Consider the following 24,183-nt stretch of genomic DNA (forward strand, 5'->3'; position numbering starts at 1 on the left):
GTCATAGTAATTTATCTATGTTTATAAAGGTCATACTAAGGATGAATAATGCTATATAAATGAGGAAGCACTTGCTGATACTTTGCTATCAATGCTTAAAAGTGACAAAACTCTTTTCATATAGCTCATTCCTTTTCTTCCTTCCAAGATGTTGCGAACCTTTCCGGTGTTCTCGAGTATTTAGTCCAGAATTTGGTAATAGAAATCTTTCTAGCAACACATTAATTTAGCAACAGATAGTAGATAGTCCTCTAAGCAAAGGACAGCTCACTTTCTTCTCTTGCTCAGACTTGCATGATAATCTGGATCTTTATCTTTAACACCCAGCCTAACGTATACACATTGTTACATGTAAAACTGAGACTTCAGTAACTTCATGCAGTCAAAAATCGTGCAAATAAGATTCTATAATGCAGAAGTAAAAATGAAACTAAAGGACAGCCGGTAAATGAATGCTAACGGAAGTATTTTTTTAAATGTTTGCAGTGGTGCACATTAAATGTTCCCATTCAGCCCGTCAGCTTTTAAGAGATGACGTTTCTTTTTATTATTCAGTCATGTTAAAATCCTTTACAAATATTGAAAGGATAAAGGGCAAGTATGTGACTCAAACATTTAGTAATAGCAAAAGGTGTGGTTTTACAAGACTAAAATCCTTTACTGTGGTGAAAAAAACCCATTGCTTTTATTCTGTTTTTCTCTTTTTTCAGTATGTGAATTTTTTTTATTTTTTGTTATGCAGTTTTCATTTTTCAGGAAATTCCCCTGCTATGTCAAAGGTTACATTTCCCAATCCTTGCTACTTACTTTTAAATTTATATTCTCTCTAATAATGATACCTGATGTTTTGCTTGTGGTTATTCCAAAGACCTGCTGTAAACACTGCGTTTCAGTAAGAATTTAAGGTCAGGAAGGAAGATATTGTGCATATTTCCAGGCTAACAAATACCCTGGGACCCTGGGATTTTATTATTTTTTTAATCTTTGGGTGGTTTCCTATTTGGTCAATTGTAATCCATCTTATTTTACTCAGTAGCCAGCAGAGAAACGCCAGTTACTGCCTACACTGCACGTACACCCCCCAAAACATGATTTCCTCCCCTCTATCTGTGTTGTTTCCTGGGAGAGGGGATGGAAGGGGAGACCGGGGGTTGGCTGGTGTAGGCCAGATTTTGTGAGGGTGGTGTGTTTGCTGTGTCATGCGGCAGTACACTGCGTCTTCTGTTCACAGTAGCGTGGCAGCGCCTGAGCTGCCAAGTGAGGCCAAAAAAGGCTTCTGGCATTTGCGTCCACATTTCTCAAAAATGCTATAAGATAATGGTTCTGTTTTGTGTGTGTAAGATCTCTATGAATAGAGTTTAACTCTTGGGAACGCAGTGACAAGTAATTAAGAAAATATTATTCTAACTTTTTCATATTTTTAGACAGAATGGACCCTTGCGGCCTCAACAACGAGGCTGAAAGTCAAACCCTAAAACAACTTTTTCGAGGTTGCTCATGTCTTATCACACAAACAGAGTCACTTCGATACGCGACATCTCTGTAACATATTCTGGTTTTTTCCTACACATACATAGTCACATGTAGCACACGTAGACATCCACTGTGATTGCAATGTGACTTAGCTGACAGTCTAAACTGTGGCCTTATGACCTTGGTCTGCTGAGTAGGTGTATAAAAAGCCATTTGTTGCTGCAGTTGGTGCCATTTTCCAGTGAGGTGGGGGAGGTGAAACTGCATGCTGGCAGTGCTGGGCTAAAATGAAGTGGTATGGACCACAAGAAAAGACACCAAGCGAGGAATTATAACCTTCTGAGTTGTTGGATTTCCCCTGATAAAATGGCACAAATTTTCGTTTGTCTTCTAGCTCATCATAAGCAGTGATATTTAAGTAAATTTGCTTTGCTGTGCCCTGCATGCCAGCACCAGTGGAATTAGTTGACTTGCAGTGACACAACTGCTCTGTCTGAAAGTGCTATTGTTTATTTAAAACGCAGATGATCCTGGTAGCTTATGTTTGTTTGTTTTAATATGAGCTGATGTGGCCGGTTTCATTATCACACAACAAAACGTGAGCTTTCAGTTCTTAAATGAAAAAAGTAAGTAGGCAACTGTCTGCAGCTTTTTCAAATTAACTTCAGTATATTTTGACACAAGAAACACTGTTGTTAAACCACAGGGCATACACCCCTCTGTTGATCGCACGTGAGATGTTAAAACCGTGTAAATTATTGACTGAAAAGGCCATGCCAGCACAACAACGTTACAGGGCCCCGTTTTTATACCGCTCTTCAGAAAGGGACGACCCCATTTCCATAAAAGGTAATGGGCGGTCAACGCAAGACAAACCACCGTATTCTGATTGGACAACCGGGCTGACATGACCGTTTTTTCAACCTTGTTTGCCAAATGTGATTGGTCCTCCGACTTGGTCCGATTTAAGCTCATTATCATAATCAGCCGTGGCTGAAGTGGGGAAGAAGAGGGGGGTCAGGGGGAAAAAAGCAGAAGCCAAACAAGAACGCTGGAGTTTGGCGTGGAGAGTCGTTTCTATACGAATCGACTACCACTGGCTGAGGGAAGAATGCTTGAAAACAAAAGAGAGAGGTTGAAAACTTTCCTCAGGAAGATCGACGAGAAGGCCATTGTCAGAATAAAACACTTCATGAAAGAGAGGTAAGCGGTATTAATGCGGTGCGGCTAGCTGAACCGTTATTTGCCGGGTGTGCATCAGTACTGGGCGGATGCACACTATCCCTTTGACAGCAGCTTGTTCGATAAGATTTTATATTTTGAGTTCATGCTGACGTGCTGTTTAACCGAACAGTGTTAAATAAGTTTAAGGGAGCAATTTTGGTTAAGATGGACGTGATGCCAGTTACTGGGGATTTACTGCTAACATGGTAGCACTCGCTAGGCCGAAGATCTGCTGATATTTAAATGAACTAATGCTAACGATACATTCATATATATATATTATTATTATTTATTTATTTATTTTTACGAAATTAAAGCTGTTAAAGGGTAAGAGCTAAAGCTCACTAGGCACCAGTAAATAATTGCAGCCGCTGGCACCTTTTATAGTATTGGTTTGTGTGCATTAGCACAGCATATACTGAAGCATAAGAGCCTAAAGGATGTTGTTAGCTTAGCCACTGACTTGGCTGGTAGTCTGAGCATCTGACCCCATTCATGTTTCCTGGCTAGTCTTGGTAAAAGTGTTTTCCAGTGTTAAAATGTAATTACTTGGCCACTGATGTATGAAATGTTGTCCTCTGAAGTAAACATATGTGCTTTATAACTTAACACCAATGTGTGAAGTGTGGGTTTACACGCTGGGTGGGAGGGTGGGTGGTGTAATTTTAAACTGTTGTCTTTCATCGTTTATTTCAAATTTTCTAGAACAGTGTAGTCGACCCATTTTAGCCTTGTGATGTTTGTGTGAGCAGTATTAGCTCCTTAATCTTTTCCAGTAAGCGTAAATAAACAGTATTACCAGATGGAGAGTGGTGTAAACTAAGCTAGTCCAGAACTTGTAGGCTCTTAATCTCGCCTTTGCCCATTTCTGAGAAATCATGACTTCATCTGCTGACCAATGTGGGTCAGATTGGCGTCATATTGATTCTGTAGTCATCCTCACTGATAATCCAGTCTTTTCAGTGGGCAGAGGCACGTTTACCACCATCACAGTCACCCACACGAGCCTACAGTATGGTGTGTTTCCCTCTAACCTCTCAGGGAAACGCACAAACACACTTGTCACATGTAGTATGTCCAAGTCTGTCTTCTCAGAAAAAACTATTTATAGCTCCTGTGAGTTGACCACGGGTGGTACATGGTGTATTATATAAATGCTTTCAGCATTTCATTGTGAGTACTCACGTCCTCTGAGCTCTGCCTTTAAGTTCTTCCCCTTACATGGCCATTTGCTCGAGTGCCAACCGAGCTGAAGTGTCCTGCCGGTTATCAGGATAGCTACTGTGTGTGTCCAGTATGGCATGTACCATGATTATGTTTCCAAAACTCGCACTTTTTTTTATGATGGGTTAAGGCTTCAAGAAAAACCAAAACTTTTGCCTTGCGATTGCAACATTAAGCCAGAGTAATTCAATTCCCTGCATTGATTAATTTCCAGAATGAAGTTGAAAGTATCAGATAGATTTAATAAATGTGCTGCTTATTTTTGTCAAAAAAGTGACTGAAGCCAGGAATTAAGTGAAATCTCTGCCTTTACACAGATTACATGCTTCAGAGCTCATTGCAAGTTGTAGTTGTTTTGCATACTGTCAGATGTCTTTGCTTCCAATGTAAAATAACCTGGTGCAGATTAGCTGCAATGTCTGGGCGTAGGAGCCTAGTATAGTCTGGGTGGGGCAGCTATGACTCCAGAAGGATGCTCCCAGTGCAGACCTTCCTTTCCACTGTAGGCAGAGAAGACTGGTTTAAATAATGCTGCAGGCATTGGGAAATCTGAAGTTAGAAGATGAAAACCACATTTGCACCACTGTTTGTCAGTAAACGAAAGGTTGAAGGCCAACTAGGTGGTCACATTTGAAGTTGCGTGTTGCTTCTATCAGTCTAGTGCCACCTTGTTACAGAGTCAAGAAAGAGGCTATATTTTTCTTAGCTTTTTTTTTTTTTTTTAACCTTTTTGGAGCTCGCAGTGGCTTGGAGAATTTCACCTAATGTTTTTGCATTGGTTAGTCTCATTTTAGAGAGATGACTTTATGCAGGCTTATCTGAATGCACGAGTTAAAGCCTGTTTACGTTCAGCTCAACTTTGAACAGCAGAATAACATCTGATTTAGCTCTTCAATGACAGAATGTCTTGTCTCTAGTCAATAAAGAACTTAAACCTTGATTTTTATGACTACCTTATCTTTTCGACAAGGTGAAAACTGCTCATTGGAAGCTGTAGGAGGAACTATTTTTCCAGAGTATTAGACTGCATTTGTGGGGCCTAACGAGCCAGTTAATGTGTTTTGTGTTCAGTTTTTCACTACAAAAATGCTATAATTACTAGGGCTGGGCCATATTATACCATTCACGGTAATAGGGCTTTGGAGTGTGATGTCACGGGGGTGGGCGTGGAAAGGATTTTGGCCCGATCCGCCATTTTGGGGGTCTAAGTAAGGAGCGAAAGCATAGCCATGGTTCGTACTTGCTGTGTGGTCGGCTGCAATGTTCGATCTTACGACCGGCACGGGAATAAGTTTCGATTGTCTTTTTATGCTTTCCCAACCTGGAAGTAACATGAAGGAGCTCATGTATCGGATATTACCAAACGAAGGCGTCTAGCCTGGATAGCAGCCGTGAGACGAGCTGATATCCAGTTCTGTTACGTCTCCAGATATCAGTTGATGTGCTCAAGACATTTTCATTCCGGTAAGTTCTAAATATGTTCACATCACACTTTATAGCTGAATAATATCATCGTTGGTGGTCTCGGAAGTTATAGAAATTGCGATCAAACATAGAATGAAGTGACTTGATTGGTTGATGTAAAGGCAATAAATGAAATGAGACAGGAAGGACACAAATTGGCGTTAATAATTTACCCGATTATCAATGTGTTAATTTACATGTACTTTACAATTATGGGCATATAATATGATAACGATATTTTAGCAGTTCAATGATAAATGTATAACATTAATTATGGTGGGGGGGTGGAAAATGGCTATTTCACTCGATGCACTCCAGCTGACTTACTTTGGTATGAATGACGAAGTACTAGGAGTTTGGCGGCTTGAAAATAGCCAAATCTTGCACCCAGCCATTTGTAAATTGGATGTGCGCCTCCAGTGACGAAACTGGTTCGCTGTGTAAGCGCTTACTCCACAAACAAGATACGTGAAGATATCGGGGTAGGACAGTGGCGGTAAGTTTTCTGGGTCTTTACTCCACTGCCGTATTTCATATGGGTCCAGATTTGCGATGCACTCTATTTTTTTTCCAAGTACCACTGCTTCGCCTCTGGACGCAATCGGTCTCTATACCGTCTGTTTTCTTTTGAGCTGCTTTTAAGCGTGTTTCTTGTCGTCGTCGTTCCAACACAGTGTGTTTGTTTTGATTCGTAGACCCCGAAAATGGAGCTGCGCTCCCACAATGCATTGCGGCGTGACGTCAACTCCAAAGCCCTATACCCGTACAAAGCTAGGCAACGATAAGAAAATGACATATCGCGATAGAATATGGGTAAAACGCGCATGCGCAGTGCCGAAAAGGCACGGAGAATGCACGGTAATGGAAAATGTGAATGGGGAAAGTAGATTGTTGAGTGAAACGGATGAGCCAGAATTGTTTTGTAAAAATGGTGCAGCTTAACTGGTTTGGTGTTTGTCCGTCAGATACACAACAAAGCACTTTTTACATTTTTTTTTATTTATTTATTTTTTTGTAGAACATGCAAGCAGGCTGTCGTTATTGCCGTATTTGTCGGACTAAGGTGCTTGTAAATCTGGGAATAATCTGGGTCCTAAACTCTGTCCTTTAAAGTCCCGAAGTCAAACGAACATCGCTGAGAGTGTAAAACGGTCTAAATTCTTTCATCTCTAATGAAATGATCAGCATTGCTGCTTTACCAGGTGTAACTATGAAGTTCAACATCCAGGCATCCATGAAAACAGAATTCATTACATTTAACGGAGTTAGAAGTTAGCTCGCTAGTTTCGCTTACCTAAACATGATATAGCATGTTCTGACTGAGAGATTTCTGAAAAAATCACTTCCAACATAAATGAAGACAGGAAGCGACACAGCAGTGACGTTTGTAGGGTTACTGAAGTTGGGCTAGCTGGTATATAATGAGGCTATCAACACAGCTGTGTTAGCATAACATAAACAGTGAAGCTCAAGGATGAATGCTAACACTTTTCCACTCGATAAAAGTTAATGTGACGGTTCCTGATGGTTAGAGACAAATGCAATCGCATGGCAGGATGCTGTAAACGGACCAAACTTCAGTCAGTAGAACAACTGAGATAATCCATCCACAATAGAAGGTTAGTCATTAATATACTGCAACAACATGGGAATAGATCAGTTGTGATAGAATACAGCATTAATGAATCAATGGTACAGAAGTGGAGGAATCAAGAAGAATGAGTTGAATAAAGTTTGATTTATCTCACTGCTTTGTTTCGCTTAACGTGCCTTATACCGTAATTGTCGGGCTATAAGCCGCTACTTTTTGCACAAGCTTTGAACCCTGCGGCTTTTAGTCAGGTGCGGCTTTTCTATGGATTTTCCATGATTTTTGTGATATCGTAAGACGATTTGTTTTGTTTGTTCCGCTGTTGTACGGCACTACGTTGCCTGGCGGAAGGATTGGGGTTCAAGAGTGGTATGTTAGTCACATGTCCGTCCGCCAGGCAACGTAGTGCCGTACGAAGTAGCGCGAAAAACAAACTTCAAAGTAGCGCTACGCATTCAGCGGGAGGCGTGGATGACGAGCGGCGATAAACTTGCGAAAAGCAAGTTATGCCCAACTCCACCGGTGGATTCTGACAGCGTGGAAAAGTGCGTAAACATCCACGATCACCAACGGATTTTGAAGGGCTGGACTGCTGCATGATGGAGAGGAGGACACCGCCACGGCCCTTCAGAGGGTGTTCGACTCTGACACTGACAACGAGGATTTCTTTGGTTTTGAAAGTGACAACGAAGGAGAGAAGCGGAGAGTGGATGACGAAGCCATCCTGAGCCTGTTCGTTTCCGACAGAGGTGTGGACTCGAGTCACATGACTTGGACTCGAGTCAGACTCGAGTCATTAATTTTATGACTTTAGACTTGACTTGAAAAAATGTTCTAAGACTTGTGACTTGACTTGGACTTTTACACCAATGACTTGGGACTTGAATTGGACTTGAACCGGTTTACTTGAAAAGACTTGATATTTTACCCCAAATATAAAATTTAACATGCATATTATATAGAGATTGAAAATGTGACGTCATTCACGGGTAGAACCGCAAAGGATTCTGGGAACTCGTGGCAAGAAGTACTAGCGCACACAGGCTTTCAATTAAAATCAGTTATACAGCGATAAAAAGAAACACAAAAATGTCAAGAAGCTGTTGTATTATTAACTGCAATAGCCGGTCGCATGACAGCCACGGGAAGCCGACGGGTAAAGAGATCGGTTGTTATCGGATTACGTCGTTGAAGAGAAATTGTTCGAGCCATGTTTCCGAAGTAACAAAGACGCGACGGATGGCCTGGATTGCAGCCATTCAAAGATCAAATATAACGTCCTAGAACACTCCAGCTCACAGGTTAGTCTGCTCCAAGCATTTACACGAAGGTCAGTCTGCTGTTGTAGTTAATGCGTCATTTTTCTTAACATAATTGGTGATATAGGTTACAAGCAAGTCTGGCGCTGAACAGAAATTGTCGCGCTATGCTCCTTTATTTATTGTGCATAAATAGTGAATTGTCCTGACACAATATTGCGTTTCGCTTCTGTTATTATGGTACAGTGACAAAAACACATACTTTTATTCACAGGATAAAACAGGTTTTTTGTATCACTAATTGCCCAGTACGATTACAGCATACAGTATTATTGTCACTGCTACATTTCTGTGATGCTACCAGAAATTATTTCCACTACTAATTAATTACCGTTGAGCTCAAAGGTCCTATTAATAAACGGTTAAGGAATGTGTATTTATGACGATGATTTGTGAGACTGGTAAACTTATGATACGTACGATGGTCTTTCGTTCTACACGGTGCATTTCAAGGTCCTGCACCCATCCGTCGGTAAACTGTACCTGGGCTTGTTGCAGTGACCTGAAGTTACTAAACTTCATGAGTGTATGCACTCACTCCAAGAACCGTATGATTATAAATATGCATATAAATATGCTAAGATGAGATAGCTGACTTCATCTAACTAGCAAATGTTTTCCAGGCTACGTTGGTGATACAGTTTTTTTAATGTGTATGATATTTTTGTCATGCGATTTTAAAGCCGGTCCTACAACCGCATCCAAGAATAACATGCAGCTTATCTCAGAACTGTCGGTGAAAATTATTCTTGGAGCTAAGTTTAATTGAGCTGCATTTTAAAGAGGTGCAATTTCACAATTTGTGTATATTTTCTAAGTTCACTATTTTGTATGTGTTGAGAAAAACACAGATTTAAAAATTACATGGTCTAATATTTACATTTAGCATAACTGCAACATTATTTTTTCGTTTTTTTTTTTAAAGACTCGAAAGGACTTGAAATTCAAAGTTTCAGACTTGTGACTTGACTCGGACTTTTACACCAGTGACTTGAGACTCGACTCTGACTTGCCTGACATTACTTGAGACTTGACTTGAGACTTGAGGATAAAGACTTGAGACTTACTTGAGACTTGCAAAACAATGACTTGGTCCCACCTCTGGTTTCCGACATTGGAGAAGAGGACTTTGGTGGTTTTAGTGCGCAGGAAGAAGAGAAAGATGGTGACTTTTCTTCTTGTTAAAGCCGTGTCACTGCACCTGAGCCTAAAAGGTAGTCCGAATCTATTTTTCTGGTGTGCTGTAGGTTACTGTTATGTACTACATGTGCAAATATGTACCCATAACTTGTTTTTCAAAATATTAATAAAAGGGGTGTGTCTCCAAACAGCCATCTCTTTCCTGACAATTCCCTTTGTGCATATTCTCTTACATATGATAAGTCAACATTGAAACACCTGCGGCTTTTAGTCAGGTGCGGCTAATGTATGTACAAAACAGGATTTTCCCCTGATTTTAGCTTGTGCGGCTAATATTCAGGTGCGCTTTGTAGTCCGGGAAATACGGTAATCTCGTGCACCTTATGGTCCGAGAAATACCTATTTGACTTTTTTTTTATTTGGCACACTGCAGTTTAATGTTGCAAAGCACCTCTTTTTAACTTCAGTGGATATTATACATGGTTATGCTCAGGATATGTCAGCCCATTTCTACTGGAAATGCCTTTTGGTTAAACTTTCAGCAAGGAATTTGCATTTGCACTGTTAAATGTTTATATGGCTTTAATGCATATAAAAACAGCTACTTGTTTAAGTAAAATGAATGGATGGGGGTTTTTTTGCGCTAGTAAAGTTGTGGAGTAGGGTGTGAAACTCGAGACAGGTGAATTACATCAAAGACTGCCACAAAAGCAACCTGCCTTTTAGACAAACATTAGATCCGGCTAGGTGGTTTAAAGAATTTTTAAAACGGAACATGTCCTTGTGCAACCATCAGCATAAATTAACATCCCACACAAGTGAAGTGGATGTGTGGGGAAAGTTTTCACTCAACTACACTTCCTGCTCTGCAGTGAAATGGATTATATCCTTCACGCAAAAACATGTTTTACATGAATGTTTCCTATGGCTTTATTCACACACACCGTGATAGTCACACAGAAAGCTAGCTTAGGAAAGTTTGAGAGAAGATTTGTAAAACTTCCAGATGCTGTCAGATAATGAGATGTGTGTCTGAAACGAAATGTAGAAAAGGGACGGGTTTATGCATTGTGACATCTAAATTAATTTATTGCAATCCTTCATATGTTTGCACTTATTGTAATCGTAATGTTGAGTGGGACTTTAAAAAAAAAAAAACAAACAAACAAACAAAAAACCAGCACATTACTAGGGCTCACCTGCCGGGACACTGTGAGCACTCTGTTTGTTGCCTTGAAGAAAGAACCTCTCTGTCTTTGCCTGGTTTGCACAGGAGGAAGTGGGGAGAGATGCTGTGTGCACAGGGCCACGTGATTCCCCACAGAGAAACACACATTTATCCTGTAATGCTCTCTGTTCTAGTTTGTGCATACACACACACAAACACACTTTTTCAACAGACTGGGTACTGGCAGGGTGCCACAGTCTGAAATTTTGCCATGTCCATTGGCTTCCTTCCCTGCCCTTCCTGGGTACTCTACTGACGCTCACAGACATGCACGTATGCAAGCAGACGCATTATGCTTTTCAGTCCAGCCGACAATATTATTAAGGTCATCTTTGACATTATGTCTGAAAGTTGTTGTTTTTTTGTTTTTGTTTTGTTTTTTTCATTTTTTGTTCCCTTTTTGGTTAAAAATTTAACTATGTTGTCATAAAGTAGTTGAGATGAATTTGTTTGTTGCATACTAGCTTTGGTGGATTATAAAAGATTATGGCTGTCAAATGACATGGTTCACCGAACACAGTTGCAATAATCTCTTGTGCTTTTATTGAACTTGTTCTGTTGGTTGCTGGAGAAAGAGTAGGTCACATTTATATTTAAAAAAACAAACAAAAACAGATCCATGGGTCTCCAGAAGATGGTGCTCTTACACTTTGTGTTTCTAATTGTTCTCAATATTCTCAATTATTCTGATCTTTGAGAGATTCACACATGTAATGCTTCCCCAAGCCTCACTTGTAAACTTTGGGCTGCGTGTTGGTTATGGAAATGCATTCTGTACTAAAGCAATTTTGTCTTAAGGCAACTGTCACTGCAGACCAGCTGACGCTGGCTTGACGTCTGAAGCTAAACTCTCGGGATCATCTCAGGGTAGTGAATGAAAGCAGTGTATACCCCAAGGAGTACTTTTAATGACTGGAATGTCCTGTACTGGAGAAATTGGTCTTCACCACACTAGAATTCACTGGTAATCACATTTGTATGACTATTATACTGAAAAGCATTTCTTTCACAGGCGAGAGAATAAATGGCAGTTCACCACCTTACAAACAGTGTGAAAGGTGATCTTTTGCTGAAACCTAGGCTGAACAATGCAGTAAAGTGGCACAACTCTTGATTTTTGGTTCTCTTAATATTCTTATGATGCAAACATGCATTCTATTGTCATCATGTTCAGTGAAATTCTAACAGGCCAGGTAATAAAAGTGTCTTTTCCTTTTTTGTCACTGGGACAAATTGACACATCAGGGGATTAACAGCCAGATCTGCTGTGGGGGTGTAGGTGTTGGCTTTGTGTAGCTTTTAAATAACTTGATTAAGGTTGTTGTGTAAGGGGTTTGTTGTGTGATGTTGTACAGTGTATCAGGAGTTTTAAAAAGCAGGGATAAGGGGGAAAACGGTGGCCCACTGACCAGCTGAATGTCAGTGGAACGCCTTTGTACTGTTTATATCCAAGGCATGTTTAGTCAACCCTCTGTCATTTTGATATAAAAGGGACAGTTGATAAAGTAATAAGGACATTAACTCTAAGAATATTACTAAGGAACTGAAATTTATTGAGATATGCATTTGCCTAATAAGCAGAAAATGCCCATCTTGATCTTGGGATGAGACACAAAACACTTTGGGGTGGCATCAAGAAGGTCATCCAGCATAAAAATCTGCCAGATCAGACATGATCCACCTGCTGTGGTGAATGATGGAGCAGCTAAAAGTAGTCATTTTCCCAGGTGACAATGAAGAGAAGTCATTACGAAATGGGAATTACTGGTACTGTAAAGTAGGAGCGTAATTGCCTCCATTAGGTAAATGCATGCTGCTCTACAATGTGTCATCCTATAGCTCTGCTCTGAGAAGCTCCTATTGAAAATGTTGCAACCAATATTTAGAAAGGAAGGAGTGGTTTCCTTTTTTCCTTTTTTTTTTTGTATTGTGACTAAATTAGGCCTGAAGTCACATGCCCAGCTGGACGTTATCTTTCTCAGTGATGTTGATGTCATGGGTATAGAAATAGTCTATAGATGAAAAAACACCCTAGGCTCCACTACATTTACAGCACTCCACCTACGGGGTGATTTTTTTTTTTAATTTTTTTTTTAATTTTTTTTAATTTGTGTGTTAGTCAACAGCTTTTGAGGGACCCCCCCCCCCCCCCCCTTCAACACAAATGTCCTTACATTGATGGCCCTGTTCACATCGTCTACAAAGGCTGGGTTGGCTATTGTCATGCGTGCATGTCATATTGTCGGCTGCTTCTGAAGTCACGGCCCCATTGTTATTGAGAACAGGCTATTGAATTTTGTTGTTTGCCTATGCAAACTAAGAATAACCCGGCACTGTTTCCCTCGGCCTCCACATTTTTATCAACTACCTCCCACTGTTACTTGTTTCCCTGACAACGCATACTAAAGCTGCATTAGAAAGGAGAGAGCTTGGGAGGAGATTTGGGGGTTTGAAATCAAATGACCTTTTTTTTTTTTTTTAAGTTTACTGTGTTCATTCTGCTGTTTCCCATCTCCTGTCCTGCTGCGTGTTTCTGGATCTGGTGTTTTTGTCTTCATGCTGAACTAGCACACGTGCTTTAAGCCATTAAAAAGACCTTTAGTCCCTGGCTTCTGATTTGGCTCCTAACTCACCTAGGTCCAAGTTCAAAAGGTATTACCATTGTTATAGTCGCCTGTCTTGGCCAAAGGTTTCAGGGACTGTTGAAGACTAGTACGGAGAATTTCGTTGGTCATGGAAAGACCAAAAGTCTTGTTGAACCAGCCGGGTCCTGTGGATTCTCATTGCTCGGAAGATGTGAAAAGGTAAGACGAACAATCGAGTCTGCTTACTGATCTCAGCCAGTCATCTTCAGACTGTCAGGTAAAGCAGAACTTGCTCTAGCCATACGCAACTTTCTTTTAGTGTCAAATTGCAGAGATCTTTGTCATACTCTATATTATTTTTTTGATGAACCACTTTCCCGAAGCAGTTTTTAACTTTGTTTTGTCAGTGGATTCAGATTTGTTAGCTAGTAACCACTGAGACCTCTAATGTTGGCTCTTTGTCTGGTTAAAGATGGGAGAAGAGGAAAAAATGCAGATAAAGAAAGATATCTGTTGGCAATCTTTGTTCTATGCTGAGGTATATCACATTTCTCTTTGTACAGAATCTTTTCTTTCAGATATTGTACTCTACAGTGAGTTCTAATGAATAACATACCTCCATAACTTTATCTAAAAAAAAAAAAAGCAGATTTAAGAAAATCTTTGGCAGTGATATATTACGAGTGATACTTAAACTAGACTAAAAAGTTGTAATTTGTTACTTGAACAAGAAAGTAGGTCAGATGTCAGCGCCTTAGTCTAATTAATTCAACACATACGCATAACTCAACACCACCGCCTTTGAAATTTAGAAATGCCTCTGTTGCAACCTGTGCAGGACATGGGTGTTTCATCATTTCTTCCCCACATTGCTCATTTCATTACTTTTTTTTTTTTTTTTTTTAAACACTGGGTACTCACTCACTAGCCTTGATTGCTTTGGCCTTGGCGTTTTTATACACCATTGAGCAAGTTTCTTCTACTGAGGCCTCATTGATAATCTTGAGAGAACACTTCTGGCACGCAAACATGAATTATTTTTATTTTTAGATGATTATTTTTTAATTGCTCTCTTAATTTGCCAGCACATTGACGTTATCAGTGTTTTTGGAAGATATGTTAACAAACTAATGCAAAGGCTTGACAATGAAAATATCACAGAGGAGTTTAATTTTCAGATAGGCTGCACTGTTGAAATGTACGGGTGTTTGTGGCTTCCTGACTTAGAGGAAACGGCTTTAACCTTAATGGTTTTGCTTAGCTCTAAATAGAGGAAGTAGGTAAGAATGTCAAACAAGCTAGTAGTATTTCAATCATGCCTATATTGCTTTGCTGCTTTAATGTCTGCCAAGTAGGAAAGGGTCAGGTGAGCATATTTGAATACCCGACCAGCAGTTCAGGCCCGATTCTGAAATTGTTGTGACAGCACGCACCCTTCTTCAAGTGTAACAGCCACATTAACTTACTTGCCCACAGTTTCCAAATCTTTGGTAAATGTTTTTAAGAGGTTTTTTATATAGTTTTAAATATGCAATAAAAATAAGTTTCTAGAATAAAGTTTGTGCAACTACAATTGACTGAAAATGGGTTTTACATCAATGATTAAAAACTGGACATTCACATAGATGCTGAAATGTTATCCACTCTTGCTTGATTGTATTGCATTGCATAACAGAGCGGAATACTTTCCAAATAACAGGGCAGGTAACTGCAGTTGCATTCATGTTCTTTGTTTCTTCACGTTTGCCCTACTAAAAGGTCATGCTGAAAAGAAATCATTACAGCACAGAAATGGCTGACGCTGTTAGAGAAGCCAGCATATTATACTGTCGGTACAGTTGGGTGATTTCCTTACTTTTAACAGAAAATGTAAACTTTTGTTATTTCCTCTGTGGTTAGATTCACTGACTGAAGGGGGAGATGGATAATGCACCACTTTCTAGAAGGGCTAGTGTTTTCACTTCACAAGAATTTCACCTTTACTGTCATACACATGGCTGTTAATTATTGGCTGATCTTTTTCCTTGTCGGATTTAGAGTTTGATGCTTTTGATCTGTGGATTTGTTTTGTTTCACATCGTGTGTGTGTGTGTGTGTGTGTGTGTGTGTGTGTGTGTGCGCACGCGCACGAGAAAGAGGAGGGACTGTGTGTGCTCTTGCCTGTATTTGTTTTGTTCTGGGGGTGTGGTTGAGTTTAACGTCACACGCTACGGAGTGTCACACCATTCTCATATAGAAACAGCTTCCTCTTTGCTAGCACATTCATACAGCAAGTGAGCAACAGGGTGGTTTTTTTGTTTTCTTTTTTCCCCTGTAGAAGGATGTGGTAAAGAGGCCTTATGTACAACAACTTAACTGGAACTACATGCATAATGTCAAGAGGATTTTAAAGATTTTTCTGGGAGGAGGGAGTCTTAATATTTGTTTAGTTCTTGGTTACCTTTTCTGCCTTGAGGCCTGTACGCAGGCTTTTTAGAAAAAAGAAACTTTTTTTTTTAAAAATTATTCATTGTGTTCATTTATTAGGATAGGAAATGCCTACTGTCAGTAGGTATATGACTTTTCGTTCATCAAAGCGATTTAAATTTACCAGGTGAGTGGAAGTTCAAAGTTAATTTGTGTGGTGTTGTTGTCTTTGAACAAGAAATGCAGGCTTTACACTGTCTTATATAATGTGGGCTATGTGTTTTAGGGATTTCAGGATGTTGTAATCATTCCACTGTCTTATCCTGTGAATCTGTTTTGTTAGTTCCTTGTCAAGGACAGGCCATTGTTTCTTACAGAGCATATGGACTATAGAGACACTTGTAATCTTCTTTTTTACAAGACTCTTTATTGAAATGGTATATTTGCAGAGGCTTGTCAGGTTGAGAGCATGAACCTACGTCGATCAGATTGTAAAGCAGTCAGGTGCTTCTGGTCAACTGAGCTCTGATGCAATGTTATCAATAAAACCTTTTCTTTGGATTGGGTAGCGGATGCCAGCACATCAAAGATGGGCATCGTTTGACATAGATGTCAGATACATCTATGCATTACAGATGACTTCAGCGGAAAGGGATAAGTGATTTGGAGTTTTTTTTTTTTTTAAAAGAGAGGCTTAAAACACTCAAAGTTGATGTAGAGCAAAAATATGTCATGTTAACATATTGGCAGTGTTTAACTGACCTGTGTTTTGATGGTAGATGTTTGAGTTTTGTTGTTTCCCTGTGCTGTTTTTTTTTAGTGGTTTTCTCATTTGCCATCCTGTGGTAAGATGTTCTGTTTTTTAAATGGCTGCGGTAGACTGGTGCAACTATTTTTAAATGCATGTTTAGGTGCTATCAGTGGATGCTCGGACTTACTTTTTGTGTCCAACAAAGCAGAATCACTCGTATTTGCACTGTGAAAAGTCATCGTCTACTTGGAGACTTTCTAAATTGTTTGCGTACATGTGAATGTCTTTCTAAAACCTAAAGTGGCTCATTTTGTAATTTTTTTTTGTTTTTTCTTTCTCCCCCTTTCCCCCCCTTAATTTGTTGCAGCTACCCAGTAGAGAGCAGCAGTGGTGGGCTGCCAGCCAAAGTAAGGAAAAGCAGGAGCACCTTAAGCAATGGCAGCATCAAGAAGGTGGACGCGAGGAAAGCTTTGAGTTTAGAGGCGGCCCAGCTCGAGATCCAGCAACAGCACAAAACCCTGACCAGACAAGCACCTGTCAGGTGGGCTTCATGGGGACACAGTTCTAATTACACAAAAGCCAAAAACGTGGATTCTGTGACGGTTAATAACAGCCTCATACAAATTTTGGAAAGTGACACTCGTTTTGTTATTTTGTCTCTATACACCGCCACGGAGGAGTAGAAGATTGAACTTGAACCTTTAAATTTACTTTACTATTTAAAAATAAATAAATAAATGTCTAATTCTTCTTAATACGGTGGCTTAATGTGTTAAATTAAAACTTTCCCAAAGAGCCACGTTTGTGTGTACTCTGTTATTCAGATCAGTTAAATTTGGTAGAGCAAGAAATTGTTTTAATCTCACATTTGTTTTAATAAAGAGATGAACATTTTAAATGGGTGAAAAAATAAAACTCCATAATAAATTAACAGTATTTCACTGCCTGGAGGTGCTTACGGTTACACAGCTGATGTTATGTGGACTCTCTCATTGAGAACACATATCACAAGACCTGACCCCCTCAGGCATCATGCACACATGACCACACACCCCATGTAGGCTGGTTTCTCACATGATTCAAATGCATGAGCGTGGGGATGAGTTTGATTCCTGATGATTCAGTCTTGATTATTTCTTTTGTCTAGTTGTGTGGGCATAGTGAACACTCTGAAGAGATTCAAAGATATTCAAATGCTGATTTGTTTTTTTTATAACCGTATTGGCAGCTTTACTCATTTATAGATAATGCTATAAATAAGCGTTTTAGTAGTTCAGATGGAGTGTTAAATCTCAGTCATTGCCTTACCTCGTAGCTAAAGATTAAAAGCATGTGACAAATTTAAATATGAGTGCTGTGCTTGTGGAAAACATACCATGGGTGCGTGGGAGCAGGTGAAAATATCACTTGTCAACATTTTTAAGGTTGTTGAACAGGTTTCCTAACAAAGTAATTGTTAACGTTTTACATTTAAATAAAGTAATTGTCGTCATTTTTACTTTCTTTCTAACTCCATCACTGCTTCGCTGCTATGTAGTGCTGTGTGTGTTTGTGTGTCGCAGTCAAAGACAGGCTGCAATTCAAGAAATATAAACATGGCAGAGAGAGTTTTGCATATTTTTCCTGCTCATTTGACACAGGACCTATCAGGGCAGCTTCACATGAGCCTTGTAATCCAGGAAAAAGTCAGATGATATGGTTCATGCGGGTAAAATGTTGTGTTCATTTCCTTTTTAGTCATGCCTTAATCACTCTTATTTCATGTTCTCCTCAGGGCGCAAACTTTTGACGTCGACAGCAAAGACTTTAAGAAGACCGAGGGCACCGGCTCACAAAGTGTAAGTCCACCTCAACTTTAAAAGCAAACTGATGAAGAAAGTATTTCACTTTAATTAAATAACAATCCAATTTTATCATTTCAGAGTTTTAAAAAGCACAACAAAACATTTCACAAGTTGTTTCCAGACATTCCTGAGAGTGAAGACTTGATTCATGGTAAGTTTTTAAAAAAAAAAAATTATTAAATGAAGAATCAAAGTTTTTTTTTTTTTTTTTTTTTAAAAGAACAAGCTGCATAAAACTGAACGGTTCTGCTCTCCTCTCCCAGCATACATCTGCGCCCTGCAGAAGGAGGTGCCCTACCATGGTCGGCTATACATCACTGACACGCATGCTTGTTTCTTTTCCTCTGTTTTGCTTAAGGATACTAAGGTATTTATCAGCTCAGACCTCGCCCATCATTCTTTTTAGCTCGTTGTGGGATTTGTCTGACGCAAGTCTGACCTTTTCTTTGTGTGTGTTCGTGTGCCTTTGCAGGTAGTGGTTCCAGTTTCCTGCATTAAAAGAGTGAAAAAGCAGAATACAGCTTTGCTGGTACCCAACGCCTTGTCAATTCGCACCACAGAGGGAGATAAGGTCAGTTTCTCACCTTTATCCTCACACAATCTTTAGTTAACACTTATTGAGCCTACACAGCGTGTGCAGTCAAAGTCAAACGTAAGCTTTGAACTCTGATTTATATGTAATGTAGTCAGTGGCTGGGTGACCTTTTATGTTGGGCAGATGGCTAATGTTCGTTTTGTTTTCTTTATATTCCCTCCCATTGTGCAGTACCTCTTTGTGGCTCTGAGGAATAGAGAGTCGTGTTTTCAGCTGCTGCGTTCAGTCTGTCCTCAGCTAGAGGTGAGTGGCTGAGGTCACAAAAGAAATCTAAATTTCTGCAATGGATCACAATATTGTAAAACTATACCATGTCACTGTTGGCTTATTGGAAGTCTTGCAACGAATGTGCTTTTCCAGCCATGCTGTTGCATCTACAAGTTTAAATAAACCTTTTCAGAGCGTGCAGAATATAAACTCCATGAATGACAACTTAATACTTTTTTTGTTTTTTAATGCCTCTGTTTCAGGATGTCAGTGCAAACAGTAGCCCTCTCTTCTCCTCAGCTGAAAACAGCTTTGATAAGAACAAACTTGTGGTGAGTAACTCTTTTCTGCATTTTAAAACCATGATTGTTTCTTTTTGTTTTTTCTCCCGCTCTTTTTTTTGTACTGATGGTTTTTGTTCTGTGTTCATCTTACTGACAGAACTCCAGCCAGTCCAGTCTGGACGATAGCTTCGACCAATTCAATGGCTCCAAGTCTCAGACTTTACAAGAGGACCACCCTCTGCATAGACTGCATACAGGTGAAAATTCAGCACCACCTCTAAGCGTTGAGCTGTCTTTTGTTTTTGTTTGTTTTTTTAATGCATTATTGTTGTTACTTGTTAGTAACTTGTAGCGTTTCTTAAAAGATAACTTGAAAATGCTGCAAGACCTCAGCTGACAGTGCTACGTGTTGATAGCGTTATCTACTCTTCTCCTATCAGACCTTGAACTTTGCACGTTTACCATCTCGATCAGAAACAAGTCTAACTTCCCCCCTCTCTTGCTTCTCCTGCTTACAGAGGCCGTGCCTAATGTAAATGGTTCCTCTCTGAAGAGCCTACATATGCAGCAGAGTGAAAGTTCATCTACAGAAGAGCTGTCTGTGTCAGGTAAGCAACACATGGCCAGTTAACACTAGTTACTGGCATTAGTTTTGCCTATGCTGGTAGGATATGGAAAACTGCATAAATATCGAAGGCCTGAAATTATAATATCACAACTGCTTGCAACGGACCTTAAAACCTTGGTGTTGTTATTGGTGTTAAATTATTATATGTTTTAGGTGGATCATGGGTGTGGAATGTGACTGAAAAAGCCAAGTCCTTGGTGGTTCAGAGAGAGGCCAGCAACCTCAACACTCTGCTCTTCATTTACTTGATTTTGTGAGTAGATCCTTCTCTCCCAGCTGTCTTTATCCTCATGACTTTATCTGAACTTGCATTTCACTCCCAAATTCTCAATTTGAGGGGCGAAAAAGTAAAAAGTGGTTCTAAAGCAGATAATCTTGTAGAATATACCAACAAAAGTAACTTGTCAACTATTTATGTGATTTATTAGTTTGTTAAATGGGACAATTGTTAAGAAACAAAATTTTCAGTCTGTTTTTAATAATATTACATATTTTATAAAAATGCATTAGCTCTAGCATCACTTTGGAATTGGCTATTTAGTCTGTTTTGTTTGAGCAGCTGTTGGTTGAATCTATGGAAAGGTCTGCATTTGATTCTTTGACACCCAGGCAGTGAATCTGACTTATATTATATGTTGTAGGGTGGTGCTGCTACTGCTGTCTTCGGGCTACATCGGTTTACGTATCGTGGCCCTGGAGGAACAGCTGACGTCCCTGGGCGCTCTGCCTGAATTCAACTTGCAGAGCAGGTAAAATGTCCTTGATTTTTTTATTTTATTTATTTTTTAAAATCTTGTGTGTTGGCATGTTTGCAGAGAGAAGAGGGCTGCAGCTTGACACAGGAGATGAGAGAGAGAAAAATTTGCATAGTTTTTTCCTGCTCATTTGGCTCCGATCCTGTAGACGAGAGGAAGAAAGGGTGGAAACATGTATTATAATCTAGGAAAATCTGACTTATCCTGGGCCACTGCCTGTTCAGTCAGATGTTGTAAGTGTCTTTATGTATAGAAATTTATGTGTGATCTTCAGCCAAGCGTTTGCAAAAGTACAGATCATGACTGAAAACCTTAGTACATCAGCTCAGAATAGGTGTTTTATCAGAGGTGATCACTCAGAAGCGCGGTTTCCACTGACTGTTTCTTTTGAGGGGACCAGTGGACCCGAACCCGTATAAAGTAGTTGCATTCAATTACCCTGAAACATGCTGCTGATCTGCTTGAAGGACAATAATGCTCCCATCTTTACATTTATTAATAATTCCAAACTGTTTGCAGAGGGAGTGTTGGGAATTCAGTCATCTACATTTTGATCACGAGTTTGCTCGAAGGAAGACTAAGTTAATATTGCAGCCGAGCAAACAAATGTAATTCCAGGAGTAGGTGTAGCTTAACGCACTGTTTCTCTTTCTTTTCACAGGTACCAACAAGACACATAACAATCAGCAACTTAAGGAGAGATTGGTTGACTCATGATCGGAAGATAATTTCTGCCTCTTCCCAGCAGAACCAGCCAGGGAACTTTAACGTACTCAGACTTTGGTCTCGATGTGGCCTGCACAAAAGAAGAGTGGCCAACATGTGCAATTTCAGACACAACTTGTTGACTTGAAGGGCTATATTTCCTCCAAGTGCAGTAAACAACACAGCAAAACAAAAGGACATGCTGCGACCCAGTCACATAGAGCCGAGCCAAAAACATGTACACGCACTGCCTGGTTGCAGTGTCTGTTTGAACCAAAGCCAAATGACTCTTAGTGAGGTGCCACATTAGTCAAGTCGATAGGCACGCTTCTGGCAGCAACTGTTCCACATCTGTGAATTTACGTTGTCCTCTTCTTTCTGAGCATGCATTCTTGAACAGGGCTTAAAGCATTAGCCTGCTGTAGTGCCGATGATTGCACCTCACCTCTCTCGACGTAGTGCTATGCATAGCCAAAGATGCACACGTCTTTTGCATGAGTGATGATGGAATGATGTTTTTGTCTGTTATTTAGCCCTCAATCAGCAGTGGTGTCTAAACGCCTTTTAAATCCAGTCACTTTCGGGTACTTCTCTTCAAATGGTTCTTATATTCTGAATCGGCGGTGGGTTGAAATGATGATGGCTAAGATCCAAACTTCAGATCAGCCCGCAGAGGCTCGATACTTTCCTGATGGTCTTGTCCTTTCTCTCTCTCTCTCTGTCCAAGCAGAAATGATTGCAGTATTACTTCTTGAGTTTGGCAGGATTTAAACCTGTTTAATGATCATTGCTCAGAAGTGATTTTTTTTTTTTTTCCCTCCCAGTCTCTACTGGATGAATGCATCAACAATGCACAAAATACACAAGAATATTAGGAAGCTGTATTAGGTAAAGAAATGTTTTTGAGTACAGCTTTTCGCTGACTTTGGTCTTCAAGAGTAGCAATCAAACCTGTCTTTTTTATGTTAACTGCAAACCTCTCTCTATGACAGGCCTGTTGGGGACCAAGGTGGCATTTCTTCAGGTTATTTAAAGTAGCACCAATAACATATTTCTAATGTAGGTGTCTGGGGAAAAACGGGCACTTGACTGATTCTGTGTACTCTTTGTCACCTGAAGAGGATTTTTTTTTTTTTTTTCTTCTTCTTAAATAACCACACTTGCTGCAAGGTCCGAGATTATCATAAGTAAAACAAGTGGTCCCAAAAAGAAATTTCAATATGCAACGAATTGTTTTGCATGACAAAATGTAATTTCTGTGAGCAGTTTGTTTGTTTTGTCTTTTAAATGGAACTTGATGTTCGTGGGTTCGTGGAAATTGAGTGAAAGAATCGTGTCGAGGGAGCAAGCGCACTTTAAAAACTTGTGGTGTGCCTGTCACAATCCAAGATGCTGTTTGGATTGAGAAGAAATGGCAAAAGTGGTGTTCTGTGGTAACTAAAGGTGCTTAGACCTTATTTTAAACAACAAAAAAGATTTCACTCAGGGGTGGTGGGGCACTACCCACCATGTGGTTTTAGGTTGTCAACTTTTCCGCTCATTTCAAAGTCTTGTTCTCATGGTGGGGTTCACATTCTATCCTCTGTGGTTCCTCCAGTGTTCCTTAAAGAAAGAACACTGTTTCATTGAGTTTGCTCAACTTTACCAATTGATAAAACTGTTTGCTTTCTGGCTGTTGGTTTTTTGTTAGTTTGTTTTTGTTTGTTTTTTTGTTTTTTTTCCCCCCTTTTGTACGACCTGTTTAAACTAACAATGCATATCCATCTCAGTGATTTAGCATCACCTTTATGGAAGCTCTCAGGAGAGTCCTTTTGTGATGTTCAGTTAAGGTTACTCTCATAATGCCACATACAGTACTGTCAGTTCTTACACCCCCCCCCCCTCCCCCACCTGGGGGCAGCACACACACGCAAGTACCGTCCTCAAAAAGACTCCTTTAATTCAGTGAGGAAGGTAGTAGTTGTGAGGTTTTGCACTATTACAAGTGTTGTAAATAATTTTGTATCATTTGTTAACGCCCTTAATTCTATTATTGTCCCATATTTATTTGCATTCTGTGTAATTCAAAGTAGTCTCTGTGAGATGACTTTGCTATTGTTCAAAATAAATCAAATGTTTCAGTAAATAATATCTTGTGCTCTGTTATATTTTTCCTTTTTTATTTTGATAAATTGGACGTGGTAAACGGATGGAAAACATGAAGTCTGGGAGTGGCAGGTAACTTGGATACTATCCAATCTAAATAACTACACGCCTTTTAAACCCATTTCCAATTCATGCCAGTGTTTGCTGAGAAATTTCTAAACCCACGGCCGCCTCCTTGGGATTTACTAGCACGCACACAGGCATTGAAAATCAGGTATGAGTTGTAACTGGAAGTCATGGGAAAAACACATTCTTCAGTGTTGTATGCAGGAACTTCATGGTTGAGTCTTTAGCGTTTAATGTGCACTAAGACTTACAATAATTATTGTCTCTTGGTATTATCTGATACTGATATAAAGGTATTCCCAGCAGTATCAACAATTAACGCTTACTTTATATGTTGATGACTTGTATCTATATAGTTGGTAAATATTAATAGTCAGATGAACAGGCAGAATCAAGACTTAATGAAACCTCATAGATGATTTAAAGCCCGAGTTGCATAACTTAAGGAAAAGACTCCTCTTGAGCAGAGCGCTTACATACCTCCTGTTTGTGGCATTAGAGCGCCATCTAGTGGACAATCCGTCACATAACCTTTAAACGACATTCATT

The 24,183-nt window shown here is 39.7% G+C and overlaps 1 protein-coding gene across 3 annotated transcripts; it reads left to right on the plus strand.

The window, feature by feature from the left end:
- Positions 1-2,497: 2,497 nt before the first annotated feature.
- LOC146558812 (GRAM domain-containing protein 2B) lies at positions 2,498-23,551 on the plus strand. 3 transcript variants are annotated; one of them, XM_085247219.1, is made up of 13 exons: positions 2,498-2,676; positions 16,773-16,946; positions 18,180-18,243; positions 18,328-18,400; positions 18,513-18,616; positions 18,722-18,820; positions 19,016-19,087; positions 19,315-19,383; positions 19,493-19,592; positions 19,854-19,943; positions 20,117-20,216; positions 20,605-20,712; positions 21,380-23,551. In XM_085247219.1, exons 1-13 carry the CDS (start codon positions 2,585-2,587, stop codon positions 21,396-21,398), a joined length of 1,164 nt encoding a protein of 387 aa, XP_085103345.1. In that variant the 5' UTR covers positions 2,498-2,584; the 3' UTR covers positions 21,399-23,551. The 3 variants fall into 3 exon arrangements, with proteins under 3 accessions (XP_085103345.1, XP_085103346.1, XP_085103347.1); XM_085247220.1 differs by lacking the exon at positions 2,498-2,676 and adding an exon at positions 13,079-13,467; XM_085247221.1 differs by lacking the exon at positions 2,498-2,676 and adding an exon at positions 15,346-15,841.
- Positions 23,552-24,183: the final 632 nt, after the last annotated feature.

This window comes from Mchenga conophoros, linkage group LG15, assembly GCF_057382185.1.
Source record: "Mchenga conophoros isolate Kocher_MC1m ecotype Shallow Benthic linkage group LG15, M_conophoros_male_GT1.1, whole genome shotgun sequence".
In the NCBI taxonomy this organism is placed as follows: Eukaryota; Metazoa; Chordata; class Actinopteri; order Cichliformes; family Cichlidae; genus Mchenga; species Mchenga conophoros.

What these genes read in the sequence shown, in the direction of transcription:
- LOC146558812 (XM_085247219.1), top strand. Translation starts at nt 2,585, where the DNA reads ATGCTTGAAAACAAAAGAGAGAGGTTGAAAACTTTCCTCAGGAAGATC. An exon ending in GCACCACAGAGGGAGATAAG is followed by an intron (nt 18,821 to 19,015) that starts GTCAGTTTCTCA and finishes CCCATTGTGCAG; the next exon opens with TACCTCTTTGTGGCTCTGAG. An exon ending in CAGTCTGTCCTCAGCTAGAG is followed by an intron (nt 19,088 to 19,314) that starts GTGAGTGGCTGA and finishes CCTCTGTTTCAG; the next exon opens with GATGTCAGTGCAAACAGTAG.